We start from the raw sequence: 17,963 nt of genomic DNA, 5'->3' as shown, positions 1-17,963 counted from the left end.
AATAGCTGTTTAATGAGAACTAAGCAGAAAATTAGATCAAAATTACCCCGCACTCACTAATGTCACCGTCCCCCACCTTTTCGCCTTCCCCCTGTCCCTATTCTGACCTGCGCTTTAAGGTCAGTCTTTGCATTCCTTATACCATTAAGCCCTGTGTCAACATTGGGCTTACTGGTGATCGCCAAGCCTCTCAGTGACAACACATTAACACCCGGAGTATGTAAATCACAGAGTGCGTACACACAGAGTCCCTTCTGTGCTCCAACTTTGACTCTTTTTTTTTTTTTCGGTTTTGTTTTATTATTGGCCTTGTCAAGAGCAACGCTCTGGCTCTGTTTCGCTGGCATGACCAATTCTACTGACCTCAGTACAAATTAAATAAAGCTACAGCTACGACAAAGCAGTGGGGAGGGCTTTTGATACAATAATTCTCTTTCAAATTAGTTTTTTTTCTTTTGCTAAAAATATCACATAGCTTATCGTGTGAGAGTCAACTCTCATCCCCGACCCCCAAACATTTTTATGTGTCTCTCCCTCACTCCCTTCCTTAAGACCTCTTTCTCTTATTGGATTAATTATAATATTCTAGGACTTCCTCACTAGATTAATATAATAAAAGTACCAGCAAATGCTACAATATTCTGTAGCACCGGGCCCCATACTCACCACACATGCACTGGACACACTCCTAAATTGACAAGGTTAATGAACTAGGCCTGAGTTGCATTTGCCCGTGCAGTGAGGGCGACTGTGAGAGAAACACACAAAGTCAGGCCTGTGAGCCAAGTTTCATATACTAAGGTCCCTCAAAGGGAGGCCTTGTCATCTCCCAGGGGGCCGAGGTCAGAAAGCCCATCGGCAAGATAAAAGATTGTCATGGAGGAAGCTCCCAGATTAAAGACACTTTGAATTGTGCGGTTGTATGACTAGACAGAAGGTGGTGGCAGTGGGGGTTTTAAGGCCAATTTTTCCGATAGAACATGGTTATATGAATAATAACTTTACTTACAGTTATTGCATTTACCAGACATTCTTATCCAGAGCGACTTACAATCAGCAGTTACAGGGACAGTCCCACTCATGGTTAAAAGTCTTGCCAAGGGACACAATGGTATTAAATGGGATTTTGAACCTATACATTTCTCTTACTCACTAGGCTACTACCACCCTGCTAACTACTTACTCTACTTACTATAACATTTGTTTAGATTATCCTATCTGATTCATTCTCTCATCAGGATCTTGTCTCTCTGAACAACGCTCTGATCTCTTCTTTGGTCACCTTGGAGTAATCACGAATGATCACCTGAAATGGTCTTTCTCGCTCAGGTTGGTTTCTCCTCTTCAATATCATTTCTTACCACACAGGCTACTCAGTCCATTGTCTCCTCAACTCTAGACTGCTGTAGTCACATCCTGGCTGCTCCTCCTTTAAGTACCATTTGACTGCTTCAACTAATCCAGAATGAAACTGCATGAGTTGCATTTCGAACCTTCCAAATTTTGCATTGGCAAAATTCCAAGAACGGCCTGCATCAGCACCAGCTACCTCAGAGTACCACCTTACACTCCAGCACTGCTCAACTGGACATCTCTGGACTCTGTTTTGCCTCTTAAATGGTGGAATGAACAGTGGATGGTGAAATGGATTACAACTTATTCTTAGTTTTTATTATTATTGTTTTCTTAAAGCAATCACCAGCATCATCTTCCAGCAGAGTTACTTATAAATGCATCTGGGGGAAAATTCTAATCTGCAGCTGTTTGTACATACAACCCTGCATCAACCTACACTAACCCTGCATGATCTTTTCATATGTGAGGGAATTAATTAAAATTGTACCAGGTCTCTTCTTTAATACCTCCGAATGTGTTCTTCTCAAGATTCCACTAAAAAACAAACCTCGGTTTCCCTTTGATCAAGGAGATCACTGACATACGCCTAAGGGGAGGGAACCCTGCATTCTGGGCATATTGTCACCAGTAAACTCTCCTCCACTTGTCTGCAGTGAGGGGTGGAGTCACCTATGTGAGACTAACGTGAAACGACACAAGTCTTTTCATCACACTGGGGTGCCCCTTAGACCAAAAGACTGACTTAAGCACTCCCAGGTATGGGAAACCTTTAAACTCAACATGAAGGAGGAGAGACTCTACATTTGTTGCCTACTGTGAGGTATTTAAATCAATCACGTGCCATCACTGACTGACTGGCAATTGAGTTAAGCACCTAGATGTGGCCTTGCAGCTAATTACACGTGAAGCCAAGGTTCTGAATTGCAGCCTTTATAACGGTGACATCTGCAGACATGACGTTAGACTGGCGGAGACTCCTGAAAGAATGTCAATGACCTGTAGTGTGTGTCTGAACTTTATTATAAACACACACACACAACCTTTTTACATAAAACCAGCCTCAGTCTAATACATTCTGGATTTGTGACTTTTCCTAACAGGGTAATGTCATTGTCTCTAAATGCCATATTCAGATAACACTCCCATCTGTCACTGACCCATCATGGCGGTGAACTAAATGAAAATATATACTGTTTAATTACAGTATCTCACAAAAGTGAGTACGCCCCTCTCATTTGATACAATGTAAAGTAATCAGTGTGCAACTTGTGTTGACATGTAAATTTGTTGTCCCCTCAAAAAAAAACACACACACAGCCATTAATGTCTAAAAGTGAGTACACCCCAAGTGACAATGTCCAAATTGTGCCTAATCAGCCATTTTCCCTCCCCAAAGAAGGTGAGATAACCTGCTCAGTGTCATATCCAGAGGTTTTCTTTTGAAAATAGAGTCAGTCTATCAGTGCTCAGACCAACATGCATCAAATTGGTCTGCATGGCTGTCCTCACAGAAGGTCTAAAGATAAATATTTTCTTTTGCACAAGAAAGCAGAAAACCTGCAAACAGTTTTCGGATATGTATATAGCAGGCAGTAGCGCGGTTAAGAAAGCTGCCCCGTAAACAAAAGGTTGCCGGTTCAAATACAACTGAAGTGCCACTGAGTAAAGCACCGTCCCAAACACACTGCTCCCCGGGCGCCTTTCAAGGGTGATGGGTTAAAAGCAGAGGACACATTTACTTGTGTCACCATGTGCTGTGCTGCAGTGTTTCACGATCACTTCACGTTTAACTTTATATGGATGTCTGGAACCATGTCCTGTGGTCTACTGAGACCAAGATAAATTTATTTGGTTCAGATGGTGTCGAGCGTGTTTGGTACGGACAACAGGAGAGGAGAACAAGGACAATTGATTGTTGCCTACACGCTTGGAGGTGGGAGTGTCATGGTTTGGGGCTGCCAGCAATGGTGATCTACACTTCACGTGGATGAGGATTCCAATGGCAACATGTGAAGCTCTAGTGACCTTCAAGCCAAGGCAGTGCTGGACAATAATGGTGGCCACACAATATATTGAAACTTATGTCACAATTTGGACATTTTCACTTATGGGTGTACTCACCTTTGTTGCCAGCAGTTTAGACATGAATTGTTTTTTTGTTATTTTAAGGGGATTGACACTGTTATACAAGTTGTACACTGACTACTTTAAATTCTATAAAAGTGTCATATCTTAAGTGTTGTCCATATAAAATATTTACAATTTACTGTATGTCTGTATGTCTATTATGTTTTATTTCTCACCCAACACTGAAAACCACTGCAGAAAGCCAAAATAAGATTACAGTTAATATCTTCTTTAAAAGTAAACCTTAAAGGGTTTGTAGACTACAGCCTGAGCCATTAACACAGCAGAGCCATTTCCGTTTTCATTTCGACTCTAAAGGTTCTGATCAGGATTTCATTAAATACCTCAGCATAACAGAAACAAACAGGATAAAATATATTAACTTTAGTTTCTTTTGGTTTGCACTGCATGCATATAGTTTCTTTTCCATACTGGGGTGAAGGCCTAACTGCCCACACCACTGCATGTTGTTATAGAATGTAAATGTTATTCCAAAAGATTAATCAGGAGATTGACAAATATATACAATCATATATTATAAAGGAAGTAAAATATTAACATTTTGAAAAATTAGATTGTGTGCCACCACATCTGCACAGTGTCAATTTTAGACGTCACTTCACATCTCGCACCAACAGCTCAGCACCACATCACACATAAATGTCATAAATGCCATGTTTTGTTTTGATTGTTTATTGTAACAGAATTTTTTATCCTGACTAAACCCATAACACCACCTTTAATTGCCCTTATCGCTGTATTTCACAGCCACCCCCACATCACACACTGTTGTATTTAAAGTTGCACAACTCACCTGTCCATACCAGTTATATTCCAGCATTATATCGACAAGGCGACACACAGAGAAAATAAAGTCTCCTGAAAAACGACCAGACCCTGTCAGGTCTGCTGCAGCTCGGTTGCTATCACTCACAGAACTTCTCACTGCCGCCACGTCAGAAACAGCTCGCACATTTAGACACACTTGCGCTCACACACACACATGGAACCACAGAGCCTTGCCGAAGTTTTTTTTTGTGCTGCTCCAGCTTACGACCTGTTGATAATGAACCTGAACCCATTATTTTGAGTCAATGAATTGAAAGAAATAGGGCAAGGAATGAAAGCCACAGGGCCAATTACCGGCATTCTTTGATGTATTACGCGCAGCGCGCTTACCCAAGCTGCTTCGCGCCTTCTGTCTTTATCCCCTCTGTTATTCATTAATTAATCGGGCCGGGGTCAGAGTTCGTCGCTTAATTGCAAAGACAGTCGAACTCCATGGCTGAAAGGGGAATCTCCCAGTTTTCTTTTTTCTTTTCTTCCTCTTTCTTTCACTCTTTCACTCTCCATCTGTCTTTATGCTTCATAATCTCCTAAACTGTGAGGGCAGTGACTGTGGTGGGAGTCTGCTCATATGTCAGAGGTAGTGACAGTGACAAATTGAAGGAAAGCTTTTTTTGTCTGTAGATCCCCTTCAAGTTGTACAGTGGGGCAAAAAAGTATTTAGTCAGCCACCAATTGTGCAAGTTCTACCACTTAAAAAGATGAGAGAGGCCTGTCATTTTCATCATAGGTATACCTCAACTATGAGAGACAAAATGAGAGAAAAAAATCCAGAAAATCACATCCTCTGATTTTTAAAGAATTTATTTGCAAATTATGGTGGAAAATTAGTATTTGGTCACTAACAAACTAGCAAGATTTCCGACTCTTACAGACCTATAACTTCTTCTGTAAAAGGCTCCTCTGTCCTGCACTCATTACCTGTATTATTGGCACCTGTTTGAACTCATTATCAGTATAAAAGACACCCGTCCACAACCTCAAACAGTCACACTCCAAACTCCACTATGGCCAAGACCAAAGAGCTGTGTACGGTCTACAAAATTGTAGACCTGCACAAGGCTGGGAAGACTGAATCTCTAATACGTAAGCAGCTTAGTGTGAAGAAATCAACTCTGGGAGCAATTATTAGAAATTGGAAGACATACAAGACCACTGTTAATTTCCCTCGATTTGGGGCTCCACGCAAGATCTCACCCCGTGGGGTCAAAATGATTACAAGAACGGAGATAAAAAATCCCAGTAACACACTACGTCGCCAGGGACTCAAATCCTGCAGTGCCAAACGTGTTCCCCTGCTTAAGCCAGTACATGTCTGGGCCCGTCTGAAGTTTGCTAGAGAGCATCTGGATGATCCAGAAGAGGATTAGGAGAATGTCATATGGTCCGATGAAACCAAAATAGAACTTTTTGGTAAAAGCTCTACTTGTCGTGTTTGGAGGAGAAAGAATGCTGAGTTGCATCCAAAGAACACTATACCTAATGTGAAGTATGGGGGTGGAAACATCATGCTTTGGGGGTGTTTTTCTGTAAAGGTACCCGGACGACTGATCCGTGTAAAGGAAAGAATGAATGGGGCCATGTATCGTGAGATTTTGAGTGAAAAACAATGATCCCAAACACACCGCCCGGGCAACGAAGGGGCTTCGTAAGAAGCATTTCAAGGTTCTGGAGTGGCCTAGCCAGTCTCCAGATCTCAGCCCCATAGAAAATCTTTGGAGGGAGTTGAAAGTCCATGTTACACAGCGACAGCCCCAAAACATCACTGCTCTAGAGGAGATCTGCATGGAAGAATGGGCCAAAATACCAGCAACAGTGTGTGAAAACCTTGTGAAGACTTACAGAAAACATTTGACCTCTCATTTTGTCTCTCATAGTTGAGGTATACCTATGATGAAAATTACAGGCCTCTCATCTTTTTCAGTGGTAGAACTTGCACAATTGGTGGCTGACTAAATACTTTTTTGCCCCACTGTAATAATTCACGCAATGGACACATTCTGACATTGCATTGCTCTGTTACATTGTGAATGACTAATTTCCTTCAAACAAGGCCAGATTAAAATGTGTTTTTATAAGACCATATTTAACCCAGAAGAACCCATGGTGGCACAGGAGATGGCATAAATACTTTGGATACTTTGGAAAGTTCTTCATGCAACTTTATCTCTGGGTAATGGCCCAAACATCCCGCCATGGCTAAAGAGGCTTTACATTTACATTTACATTTACAGCATTTATCAGACGCCTTTATCCAGAGCGACTTACAATCAGTAGTTACAGGGACAGTCTCCCTGGAGCAACTTAGGGTTAAGTGTCTTTCTCAGGGATACAATTTGAACCCGGGTCTTCTGGTTCATAGGCGAGTGTGTTACCCACTAGGCTAGTACCACCCACAGGCTTTCAGCCCAAATGAACATCCATGGGAGGATTTGGACCAACTTCTTTTGGGAACATTGGTGTCCATCCATTCAGTAACAGAGCAGCAGCACCTAATTAAAGGGTAAACAGTTGGACCAGTGTAAATTCTTCAATGGTATGCCATGTTGTTAGGCCCAGTGTGTATTACATTAGGTTAAACATCCAACCTGATGTTTTTATGGTCACCTTTACAAGCTTGACCCCTGTGAGCTGTATTCAGCTGCTCCTGCTCTCCCAGCCCCATACTGTCTACCCCATGAGCCCCGCAGCAGCAACAGCATTTATCCTCCTAGGGCCATCTTCATGGAGTGAGCTTGCTAATTGCTCCTGATGGAAACGATCTGGCCCCAATTAGGGACGTGAAAAGCAAATCTTGCTCCCATCAAGGTCCATCCCCTGTTGTGTGAAGAAGTGGGACCTACAGGACAGAGATCAGAGCAACTTGAACACCTTCCTAGTCCTGTGACCTTACGCACTCTCAGGAGAGGGTCCTGAATAGAGTCCCTGTGGTGAGCCAGAGGTCAGATACATGTTTTTAAATGGAGATGGACCAGGGATGTGAGGCACAGGACTATAATGATATAGAGCAAATATGAGACATTTTTAAATAATCACATAAATATTAATATATTTAAACAATGAAAAATAAACACAAATGTGATCGAACTTAATAAATAAATTACAAATTAGTCAGCACTACTGATCTCATTTGACTTTTGCTAATTGAGCTTAAGCTTGAGCTTAGGGTACAGTAAATGAAAACATGTAGCATGTAATAAAATAAAGAGTTTACCCTGCATTAAATGTTTATCTCTTTACTTTCCTGGCGTGTCAAATTAAATTAGGTCTAAAATAAAATAATGGGCTGGTTGATCCAGATTCCGTTGCATCAAAGTGCACCACCTCTGCAAGCTTTGCCAGCTGCCTGCAGTGCTTGCACCATGATTTCAGTTTTTAAAATATGTGAAATATGTTAAAATATCTGAAATATGTGGACTCCATCAAAGACGATGCAGGAAACGAAAAGAAATGCAACCCTACAGATCTGACTTCCTCACCCCACAGCCAAACAGGAAGGCAGCCCTGTTACTAGAGGCTTTTAAGTGTTTGCCTAACGCTGCACTGTACCACAATCCAGTAGAATTAGGGAAAGGATTTGGAGGCTTATAATTAGCTCAGTAATTGCTCTTGTTTGCTTTTTTCGTGTTACAGTAAGCTCTTTAAACAGTAAAGGGGGATGTTGGCAGTATGCAAAATTATCCAAGAGCCCTGAAATATTTTTAACCACTTGTGGGGCCCGTTGCATACATTTAGACTTCAGCCTCCCTTCCAACTTTTAAGTGAGTGGGAATGAAAGCACTCAAAACAAGGTGTTCTGTCAGAACTGCAGAAAGATTAGAGACAGCATTCATTCCAATCTTTTGTGGGTAAGATTGTCTACATCATCACTGCATAACTACAAATGCAGGGCAACTTGAATGCATCTGTAGCGCCAACCAAATTCTAAAATCTGACATTGAGTCCTTGACAGAATATAGCAATGTTCCTTGGCGTAAATGTAGTGAAATAGCACTCAGGCAGCCTGCATTAAGGCTCACACAGAATCTGTGTCACTGATCAGGGTCAGAGGTCATCTAGCTGCCAAACATGGTCATTGTCAGAATTTAGCATATCATTGTGATTTGGCTACAGTACATATCCAGTAGGGGTGGGAATTGGCAAGGACCTCATGTTACTATCGCGATACCTGGGTCACAATATGATTGTATCAGGATATACTGCTATACTGTACATATATTCATCAGTTCACAGAAAATGTATAAACAGAGCTGAAATGCAAGATGCTGTGTTAATAATTCAGCCAAAACAACATAACTCAGAACTGAATTTTATCTCTATTATCTTTGATACCAGACTTTACTGACACCAAAAATGCAGAATTTAGAAAACGCACCCAGCTACATCATTGGGGGACGTTGTAGTTGCATGATGACTCACCTCTGCTGACCTCACTAAATAAAATGCTCAACAGCGCCACCTAATGAACTAAATTTGTATTCAAAATATCGATATTTGGTGTCGCTGTATCGATACAATATCACCATGTAAAATATTGTGATATTATGCTTTATGAATTTTTTTCCCACCGCTAATATCCAGGCGTGTTGAGGATTCTCATGGGAAAATCTGAATATTTGTTTATTATCTGTCACTGTTCAGATAGACATTCTGGACAGAGCCATGAATCATGCTGTACATTTGTGGATCCACCTTTGGACTTTATCCAACAGACTCCAGTTATGTTTTCTCTATTACCCTGTGACCAATGGCTGTAGCTGAGACGCACAATCATAGTGGACTAGGTTTTGCCTGGTTTTGACCTGTTTCATGAAGTCGTCAAGCTGACCAGTGATCCAGGTCTCTAAGAGGAATAACCTAATACTTGTGTAATGTGTGGAGTTAAAAGTTTTGCTAAATGGCATGGCTCCATAGTTTGTGATATACATACAGAAAATAAGTAGGAAATAACCAATTATTTATACCCTGTTTTGCCTGGTTTTGACCTGCTTGCTTGCTATCTGGGGACCAAAGCTGCTCATGACAGAACACACTGAAACATTAAGCAGGAATCTGGTCTTTTAGGTCATGTGGATGACTGGTGGATTATATATGATTTACTTGGCTAACAGGCTATACCGTCTTCCTAGAGAAGGATACTCACCACTGACAGTACACAAACTCACATAGGAAGGTAGCAGGGCAGTGGTGGCCTAGCAGTTAAGGAAGCGGACCTGTAATTGGAAGGTTCGAATCCCCAACGCCAAGGTGCCATTGAGCAAACACTGCTCTGCCTGTCAAGTCTGCCCACTGCTCACCAAGGCTCATGGGTTAAATCAGAGGACACATTTCATTGTGTCCCTGTATGTTGTGCTGTGTTTCACATTGACAGTCATTTCACTTAGAGTGTTATTTGTGTGGTCTGCTCAGTGTCATGTTTGGTGGAAACACTAAAAAGCTCCCCAAGACACACTACTGACCACTGCTTATGGCTAAAGCCTCCCACTTTTGCCTGTTTCATTGTACTCTTTCCCTTTTGAATCCCATTAGGGCCTGAACTTGGTTTAACTGAAAAAGACTGCCGACTTCACTCAATTAGCCCTAATAGGATTACAGAGCTGGTATGGGCTGGGAGGTTTAAATAGGACTGGAATTTTGGCAGACACCTGCTACATAGACTGCATTAATCTCATAACATCTAGTATGTGGGCTCATTAATGGGATCTGCTAATGCCCGGGCACCAATTACCTGCATTTTGTGCAGGAAGGTACATCACTATCTCTGCATGTTCTCTCTACTTATGCTCTATTTGCATTGATGCACAAATCTCTAGATGGACCACAGGCCAACTTTAAGAAATTCTGCAGTAGCCTCAGAAACATATTTTTTTGCCATTTGAAATTAGTGCAACTTGCAACTCATCTTTAAATGTATTATAGTTTACTTAATGATCCAATAAGACATGATGCAGTGTTTGTGAATGTTATAAAGAAAGGGTTAGAATGTTTTTTCTTTTTTTTTTGTTTCACAGTGTACCACTGGAGAAGGTTCATTGAAAAAAATACTGTTATTGTATTATGAGCTAATTGATCTGATGATTTGATACAACTGATTACAGCTATATGAGGCATGACTGTGTGGTGGCACTCATCAGCATAACCCTGCTAAACGATTGTCTACACTACCTCACTCTATAGTTGTAAAACCTGGCAGGTAATGTCAGTGGTGTTCTCTGAAACTATTTGCTTTTGTTTTGTTCATGACAATTTAGCACATTGTCAGTGAGACCGACATTTTTGTTCAGCCTTATTCAGGCATTTCAGAAAGCATTACAAACCAAATGCTTCAGATCTTCACTCCAAAAAAGAGATTTGTTTGTGTGACCTTTGTAAAAGATTACTGGCTCCATTGTCTTGTTGCGGCGGATTGGAGGGAAAGGAGGAGATTATATGAGCATTTTACTGGCAGCTATTTATAGTGCTATTCTACTGGACCCAGAACAAAGTTAAGGTTATATTAGGGGTCAAATCGAGTCTGAAGAAAAAACAGACAGAACACATATTATGTGAAAGGGGTGTTGGTTTAATCCAATTAGTGGAGTTAACCCCTCAAGATCAAAGAACGTGAAAGAGTTTAAGAATTGAGCAAACACAAAAGAAAACAACAGGAAAAGCCTACTTAGGATGATCATCTCATCAACGAAACAATATCCCAAAATTGTTCTGACAAGTTCCCATTGTTAGTAGGCCTCTGCGAAACACTTCATTAAGAATTCATGATTTGATCAAGATCTTTAATGTCTGATAAGTTGATTTACAGCAAGTTAGCGTGATCAAGACCTTGAACGGGGTCACGCAGCATAGTGAAAGGCTGCTTGTCACCGCCAATAACACTAATTTTTCATTTCCTCTTAGTATGTCCCAAAACTCGGTTATTTTGGAAGCCGAACACTATTTTCTACTGTGGTGCCCTCCTAAAACTTCCAATCAGTGGTGAGTAAAGGGTCAGACAAGGCCACCGTGATTGGTTTGTAAATGTGGTTACTGTTCAAATCCACTAATGTCCTTAATTCTCTGTCTTGTTATGTCCTTGGCTGAGCCCTGCCCTAAACCACTGGATCCATAGGCCTAATTCCTTCATTTTAAGACATTTGTCAAAATGTTCTCCTCCCTGACGCCATTAACACCAACACCCATTACACCTTCTAACTTGTATTTCCCAGAATACTTTCGGCATGCTTAGTTGCATTATTTTAGTAATGTAAATGTTATGGAGACCTTTCCATGCATAATGGACGCCACACTTTGGTGCACATTTAAGACACCCTCGCCTCCTTTCCTCAGCCGGCAGCCCAGCGGGACACAATGGGACAGGCTGGCTTTAAGCCACGCCAGTTGGGTGGTCTCTCGCAATCACCAACAAAACTTAGTGGCTTAAAACCACCCCCTACCCCCACGGCTACCTCTCTTTCCTCCTGACTTGTTCTTGTTCCTGAGGCCCTGAGTTCCACACCAAGCACACCTCTGCCCAACCCCCCCACCCCACTCCACACACTGCTCCACCCCCATCGCCTACATGGCACTAACATACAGCACCTGCACCCTCACGCGAGGTGCTTGTAGATACACTGTTATGGATTTCTCCCTCTCTCTATCCTATTCACTATCCTGCAGCCTCAGGGGCACCCCTGCCTGTGAGAAAGTCAAGGGCCAGTCTCAGGTACCAAACCACATCTACACACACATACACCTTACCACATGAAAAGCCTCCTGTGGACAGGAGCAAACACCACCCAGCTTTGAAGTGTCCCAGGACTATTTCTCCTGAAACACACACACACACACACACACACTCATCCTTTGAAAATACCGAAGGGCCTGTATCATACATGCATTTAAACATCTAAAATCTCTCATATAAAACCTGAAAAGCAAAAAAACGAAAGAATGAAAAAAAGATAAAGGAAAAATCGGATCAGGACTTTATGCTTACTCCAGTCAAAATAAACACACACACACACACACACACACACAGGAATACATGAATGGTGCAGTTGCAGTAAACGCTTCTGTCAGGGGTTTGCTGGGGATTTACTCCAGGCAATGCCACCGAATTGCCGGGGACCAAATTCCAAAGAAATGACCCCTAAGACACAAAGGACCCTTTGGGTGGCTTCTGGCTCAAATGTGCAGACATCGGCATGCGTTTGTAATCACATTATGGAGGTTAAGTATTGATGGCAGTACCAGCACACACAAAAAATGGAAAGAAAGAAAAGATTGAAAGACCTCTCCCGATGCCTACACCCACACACCCACACACATACACACTGCAAATGCACCCGTCTCAAAGGTCTGTTTGATATGATGTGTCTAATCGAATCAGAATAAGGATTCCTCCATTGACAAATGCTCTTCACCTCAGTTGCTCTGCAGCACAGGAGCCATATTGTCAGCAGTGTGGGTCAAGATTACGCTCTGTGACAACGACGACGACAACAATTTTGATAAATACGGCTGCCACTCTCGACCTTTGTCGCTGTCAGCATGCCTCTCATAGCTTCCTCTGTCCAGAAGCCAAACTCTGTCCTTCATGAAGTCGTCAAGCTGACCAGTGACCCAGGTCTCTATGAGGAATAACCTAATACTTGTGCAATGTGTGGAGTTAAAAGTTTTGCTAAATGGCATGGCTCCGTAGTTTGTGATATACATACAGAAAATAAGTGGGAAATAAACAATGATTTGAATTACAATAACCAATGATTTAGATTTTTTGATTTTTTTTTTTTGTGGCTTGTTGGCTTGACAACCCACGGCCGACTTCCATCTCGTAAGTTATAGTCTACACCGTTCACATTCCTCTGTCATGATACACATGTGTGAAGACATAATGGCTTTAATGGCGAGCACCAAGGAATGTAATGGTGACACAGTACTAGGCACAGACAGACTGAAGTAACACAAGCTAGTCGACCTAAAGAGACTAAAATGCCGAAAGGTAACACTAGGGTTACATGATTTTATTTTTGTAATAAAGGTAAACATTAATAAAATAAATGCCACATCACATCTGTAATACCAAATACAAAAGAGGAAATTTATTTGAAATAAAATATGTATTAATATAATAATAATATGTATATGTATAATAACTAGTAATTATTATGTACAGTTGTCATTTAACAACTGCAATATTGTTGCATTGTTGATTATTTGGTGCAGATCACGTACTCTGTGTGATGAGTGCAGCACCCAGGTTTTGACCTGTTATCATACGAAAAGGGTGGAACTGTACCTGCCAGCCAGTCTGCTGAACGTGACTGTGGGATCCTGGGTAGTTTCGTGCAGGAAGAGGTTGGTGCCAGCAGGGGTCATGTGGACCCCAGCCCCAGTGGCCCTGTGGTTCCTGTGGCTCCCTCTTCAGCTGCATGTATGTGCCATGCCCCAACTGGAGCATGGTGGCCCCCTCTGGTGGCTCCACAGCGGGCTGTCTGTCTGTGTGTCTAACTGACTTGCTGAGGCTCCGTATCTAAAAGAATTTAATCCATATTTCATTATTGATTAAAAAACACAACCATACAAAAATCGAAATAGCGATAAAACAACACCCGCCTTTATGCAAATATGATTTTCTACGACCGAAGGAAAGTACTATAATCCCAGACCCTCCAGTGCAGATGTACCTTGTGAAAGTGAAGTGAAAGTGAAGTGATTGTCACATGTGATACACAGCAGCACAGCACACAGTGCACACAGTGAAATTTGTCCTCTGCATTTATCCCATCACCCTGAGTGAGCAGTGGGCAGCCATGACAGGTGCCCGGGGAGCAGTGTGGGGGGACGGTGCTTTGCTCAGTGGCACCTCAGTGGCACCTTGGCGGATCAGGATTCGAACCAGCAACCTCCTGATTACGGGGCCGCTTCCTTAACCGCTAGGCCACCACTGCCCCATGCCACCACTGTACCATCCTGCCACAAATGCTTCAGAAGTCATTAGGAAAGTGTGCCTGCAACACAGTCGTACGTATCAGCAGTTTCCCCACTGAGCTCCTCTCATGTCTAATTACAAGTCGTGTTTTTTCAGTAGAATGGGATTAAAGCGATAGCGCAGCTTTTGTTTTGCCTCATGAAAGTCCTCAGGAGGCATCATTACGCTGAGGTGTTGGTAATGGGCAGCCACGTGCTTTGGATAAACCATCTCAATTACGCTGTCAGGCGAAATCAGTTGATATGTAAACCAAATCAGGGGTGTAGATTTTTTTTTCCTCCACTACGCCACTCTCTGTGTGATCATTAGTAAATAATAACAGGCGCTCAGCTGATAATGAGTGGCAGCAGCTCCAGGGAGAAGCACTTAGTCGTGCTTTAGTGGGGCGGCTGGGAAAAAGTGATGCGCTTGGACTGCGTAGCGCGCGTTAAACGCCAAGCTGAAGTGCACTGCTGCGTGCAGAAGTCAGACAGCAGCAGCAAATTTGTTTGCGCGCAGAGACCCAGTTGTCTGGTGTGATCGTAAGGTGACTAACCAGCAACTCTGACTGACTTGTTTGCACCAAATTTGAATCCCTGTGGAGAGAATCTGCGGTTAACAACTTGTAGTAAGACTTGTATAGGCTGCAAGTGAGTGAGCGAATGTCCAATGGTAATTGGCTACCACATCTATGTATTTTGACAGCCCCAGTGAACAGTTCGCTCTATTTCCCCCTCATAAGAGTAGAAAGGATAATGAGAGGGACTGTGGGCAGACAGACAGAGCCATTTGTGTGTATTTCTGTGCATGCATGTGTGTGTCATTGTCCTTGTAGAACAGCATCCGCTTACAGTATGAAACCCTCTGTAACTGTTGCACACAGTGCCAGTTTAAGTATCCATCTGTGTGCATTGAGCATACTATATAAGTGTGTTTATGCTTATCTTGCATGTCTCCATGCGACATACTGTATGTGATTTTGGGCTAAATAAGAAATAAATGTTGTTGTTGTTATGTGATACAAGGCCAGACAGAATGATGGACAGGATGACAGAGTGGCTCTACATAGTTTTTTCATTCATTCATTCGGATTTACTAATTAATCAATACAATTACATTTATGGCATTTATCAGGCACCCTTATCCAGAGCAACTTACAACCATTAGTTACATGGACAGTCCCCTTGGAGACATTCAGGGTTAAGTGTCTTACTCAGGGAGCAAGTGGGGTTAGAACCCGCGTCTCCTGGTTCCTTGGTGACCCTTATACCACCTGTGTGTGTGTGTGTGTATGTATGTATGTGTGTGTGTGTGTGTGTATATATATATATATATATATATATGTGTGTGTGTGTGTGTGTGTGTGTGTGTGTGTGCCATGCAATAAATGTTTCTGTTTTGTGGCTCCACAAAGCTCCTTGAGTTCAGCAGTGTGATAGTTTGGAGAGGGGTTCATTTTCATCTTCACCCCACAGTCAGAGTGTGATTAGTGGTCTCCAAAAAAAGAAAAAAAGATTCATTGATAAACTACGTGTATTATTAGTGGCACTGCTACTTTGAAACAGCAACAAAGTTATGAGTCTGTCTGTAAACGTGGTGCTAAACATTCATGTTTTTGACAGAAATGCTGTTTAATTTGGAAGCTGTGATATGTTTCAGTTTCCGTATGTACATAAAAATTCAGAAATGTCCCCCCTCGCCTGCGCCCGTAATGGTGGATGAGATGAAAAAGAAGCCGGGTCGGTGCCCATTAGAGAGCGGTGAGGAAGGGACACGGCCTCCCGTGCACAATATGAGAAGCAGCCTGTAAAATCCGACGACACTGCAGACGCCTTTAATGGGCTCCGGCCAGAGAGCGGGGCCACACTCGGTCCCTGCACTCCGCGCCTAAAGTAATTGGCAGGCATCTCACAGCCTGTCTTCCTCTCTCGCCTTCTCTCAGTGCGCGGCATCCCTCCCTCTTTTATCATCTCTATATGCACTTATTCTAGTGTGTAGGTCAATAGAAAAGCAGAACAGTGGCACCATATAATTGTATATGAGCAGGAAGGAGAGAAAGAAAGGAGCCAGATGTCACCCATCCGTCTGCATTACAGCAACGATGCCTGTTTTAGCCCCCCTCCCGCTTAAAACAATTGCCCTTGTCTGGCCTTGACTTGTGTCTCTGTCGAGCAGTGTTTAGCGTGCAGACCTCTCGATTAAGAATAATGTGCACTGGGCGAGCCTCGCTTCAAGACAAGGGGACCATTTTGTCCACGTAACACGCTAATGAGGCAGCGCCCGGTAAAATAATGAGGCCAAGCAGCGGCCCGCTTCCCCTTCGCTGTCAGCTGGTATCTGGGAAAACTTGGCGGCTACATTTTTGGAGCCTTTTACCAATTATAGTGTTTGGGGCGTTAGTTTGGTAAACAGTCAAACCTATATTTGGACAGGTCCGCGGTGGGGAGTTCAGGCTGAGGAGAGGAGAGTATGTTTTCCCCTACAAGGCAATGGCTGATGGGATTTGATCATGCACTCGGAAATAATGACTCGTGTGTAATCAGACGGTTATGCAATGAATGTGACCCCCCCCCCCGTAACGCCTACAAACAGTTGTTAAAGGGAGGGTTCTTGAAGACTGAAAGGTCTATTTTTGTCTTTAATGTCAAGGAGTGACCCATATGTCAAAGTGTGGGTTGAGTTGTTGGTCGGTTCCTCAAAAATTGTTTTAAAAAAAGTTGAAGATGAAGGAAGAAAAAAAAAAAAAAAGCCCAAGTGGAGTAAGAGGCTCCTGAAGGGGGGGTGAGTTTAAAGCAGAAGAGGCGGCTGGAGATGGTGGATGTGAAGTCACCCAGCAGATGCCTGCCGGAGGATACGGTGTAGCCTCGGGCAGCTTTAACGCGAAGCGCTGTCAGGGTGCAGCATGTCCCATTCTTGCCAGCGACCTGAGTTCACTGTGAGGGTATCAGTATGTGTGTGTGTGTGTGTGTGTGTGTGTTGGCTAGCCATGCAAAAGCTCAGGAAGTGTGTGCATTGCTCTCTAGGACATGTTACAGTCTGATGGTTTTTCTCTCTTCCCTGCCTATTCTCCGCATCTCTCATTAAAACCGTCCCACTGGTTTTCGACTCTGGGTGCTACTCTGAGCTGGAGAAGAAGAAAAAAAAAAGACAAAACAATTGTTTTCTCTGTTTTTTGTCAGTCTTGCTCGTGTTTCAAAAGACTCGCAGGGCCTTGTAGTCAGCTTTTCAGCCTATTTACTTGCTCTTTTCACTGCAATTTTTTCTCCTTTCTGTCGCCCCTTGCCACCCATGGAGCTCCAATGGAGACACCGGCGAGAGGCTTTCTGCGGCCCAGGATGCGAGTCACTGAGCTGGGATAATGAGGCAGCTTAGTACCCCGGGCTGGCAGCTTCAGAAGCACGGCCCTGCCACTACCTCACAGGCTCTCGCAAGCGAATGGCGGGTCTTGCCAAGAGGGTGATGCAATTTCAACCCAAAAAACATGCGTGAAAATTGGCGAAAACTGATTCTGAATTACTTTCTGTTTCTACGTTCAGCACACTCCAACCATAGTAATACATCATTTTAAGGTTGTGAGCTCCTGTTATGTAATAATAATACAATAATACTGCTATATGTACTGATGTAACATCCACTACCAGTCAAAAGACGAAGAATCCAATGCAAGAAGCATATTTACATTAACGGC

General features: G+C 42.8%; 1 protein-coding gene across 1 annotated transcript in view; it reads right to left on the bottom strand.

Annotated features, from left to right (window-relative positions):
* Positions 1–17,963, bottom strand: part of tfec (transcription factor EC) — a 38,819-nt gene that overhangs the window by 17,249 nt on the left and 3,607 nt on the right. Inside the window, exon 2 of the mRNA XM_028955386.1 lies at positions 13,604–13,837. Coding sequence (XP_028811219.1) covers positions 13,604–13,837 — 234 coding nt within the window. The remainder of the gene's footprint in view (positions 1–13,603; positions 13,838–17,963) is intronic.

This window comes from Denticeps clupeoides, chromosome 15 (assembly GCF_900700375.1).
Source record: "Denticeps clupeoides chromosome 15, fDenClu1.1, whole genome shotgun sequence".
In the NCBI taxonomy this organism is placed as follows: Eukaryota; Metazoa; Chordata; class Actinopteri; order Clupeiformes; family Denticipitidae; genus Denticeps; species Denticeps clupeoides.
The sequence above is the reverse complement of the archived record's forward strand: the minus strand, read 5'-3'. Positions and strand labels throughout refer to the sequence as shown.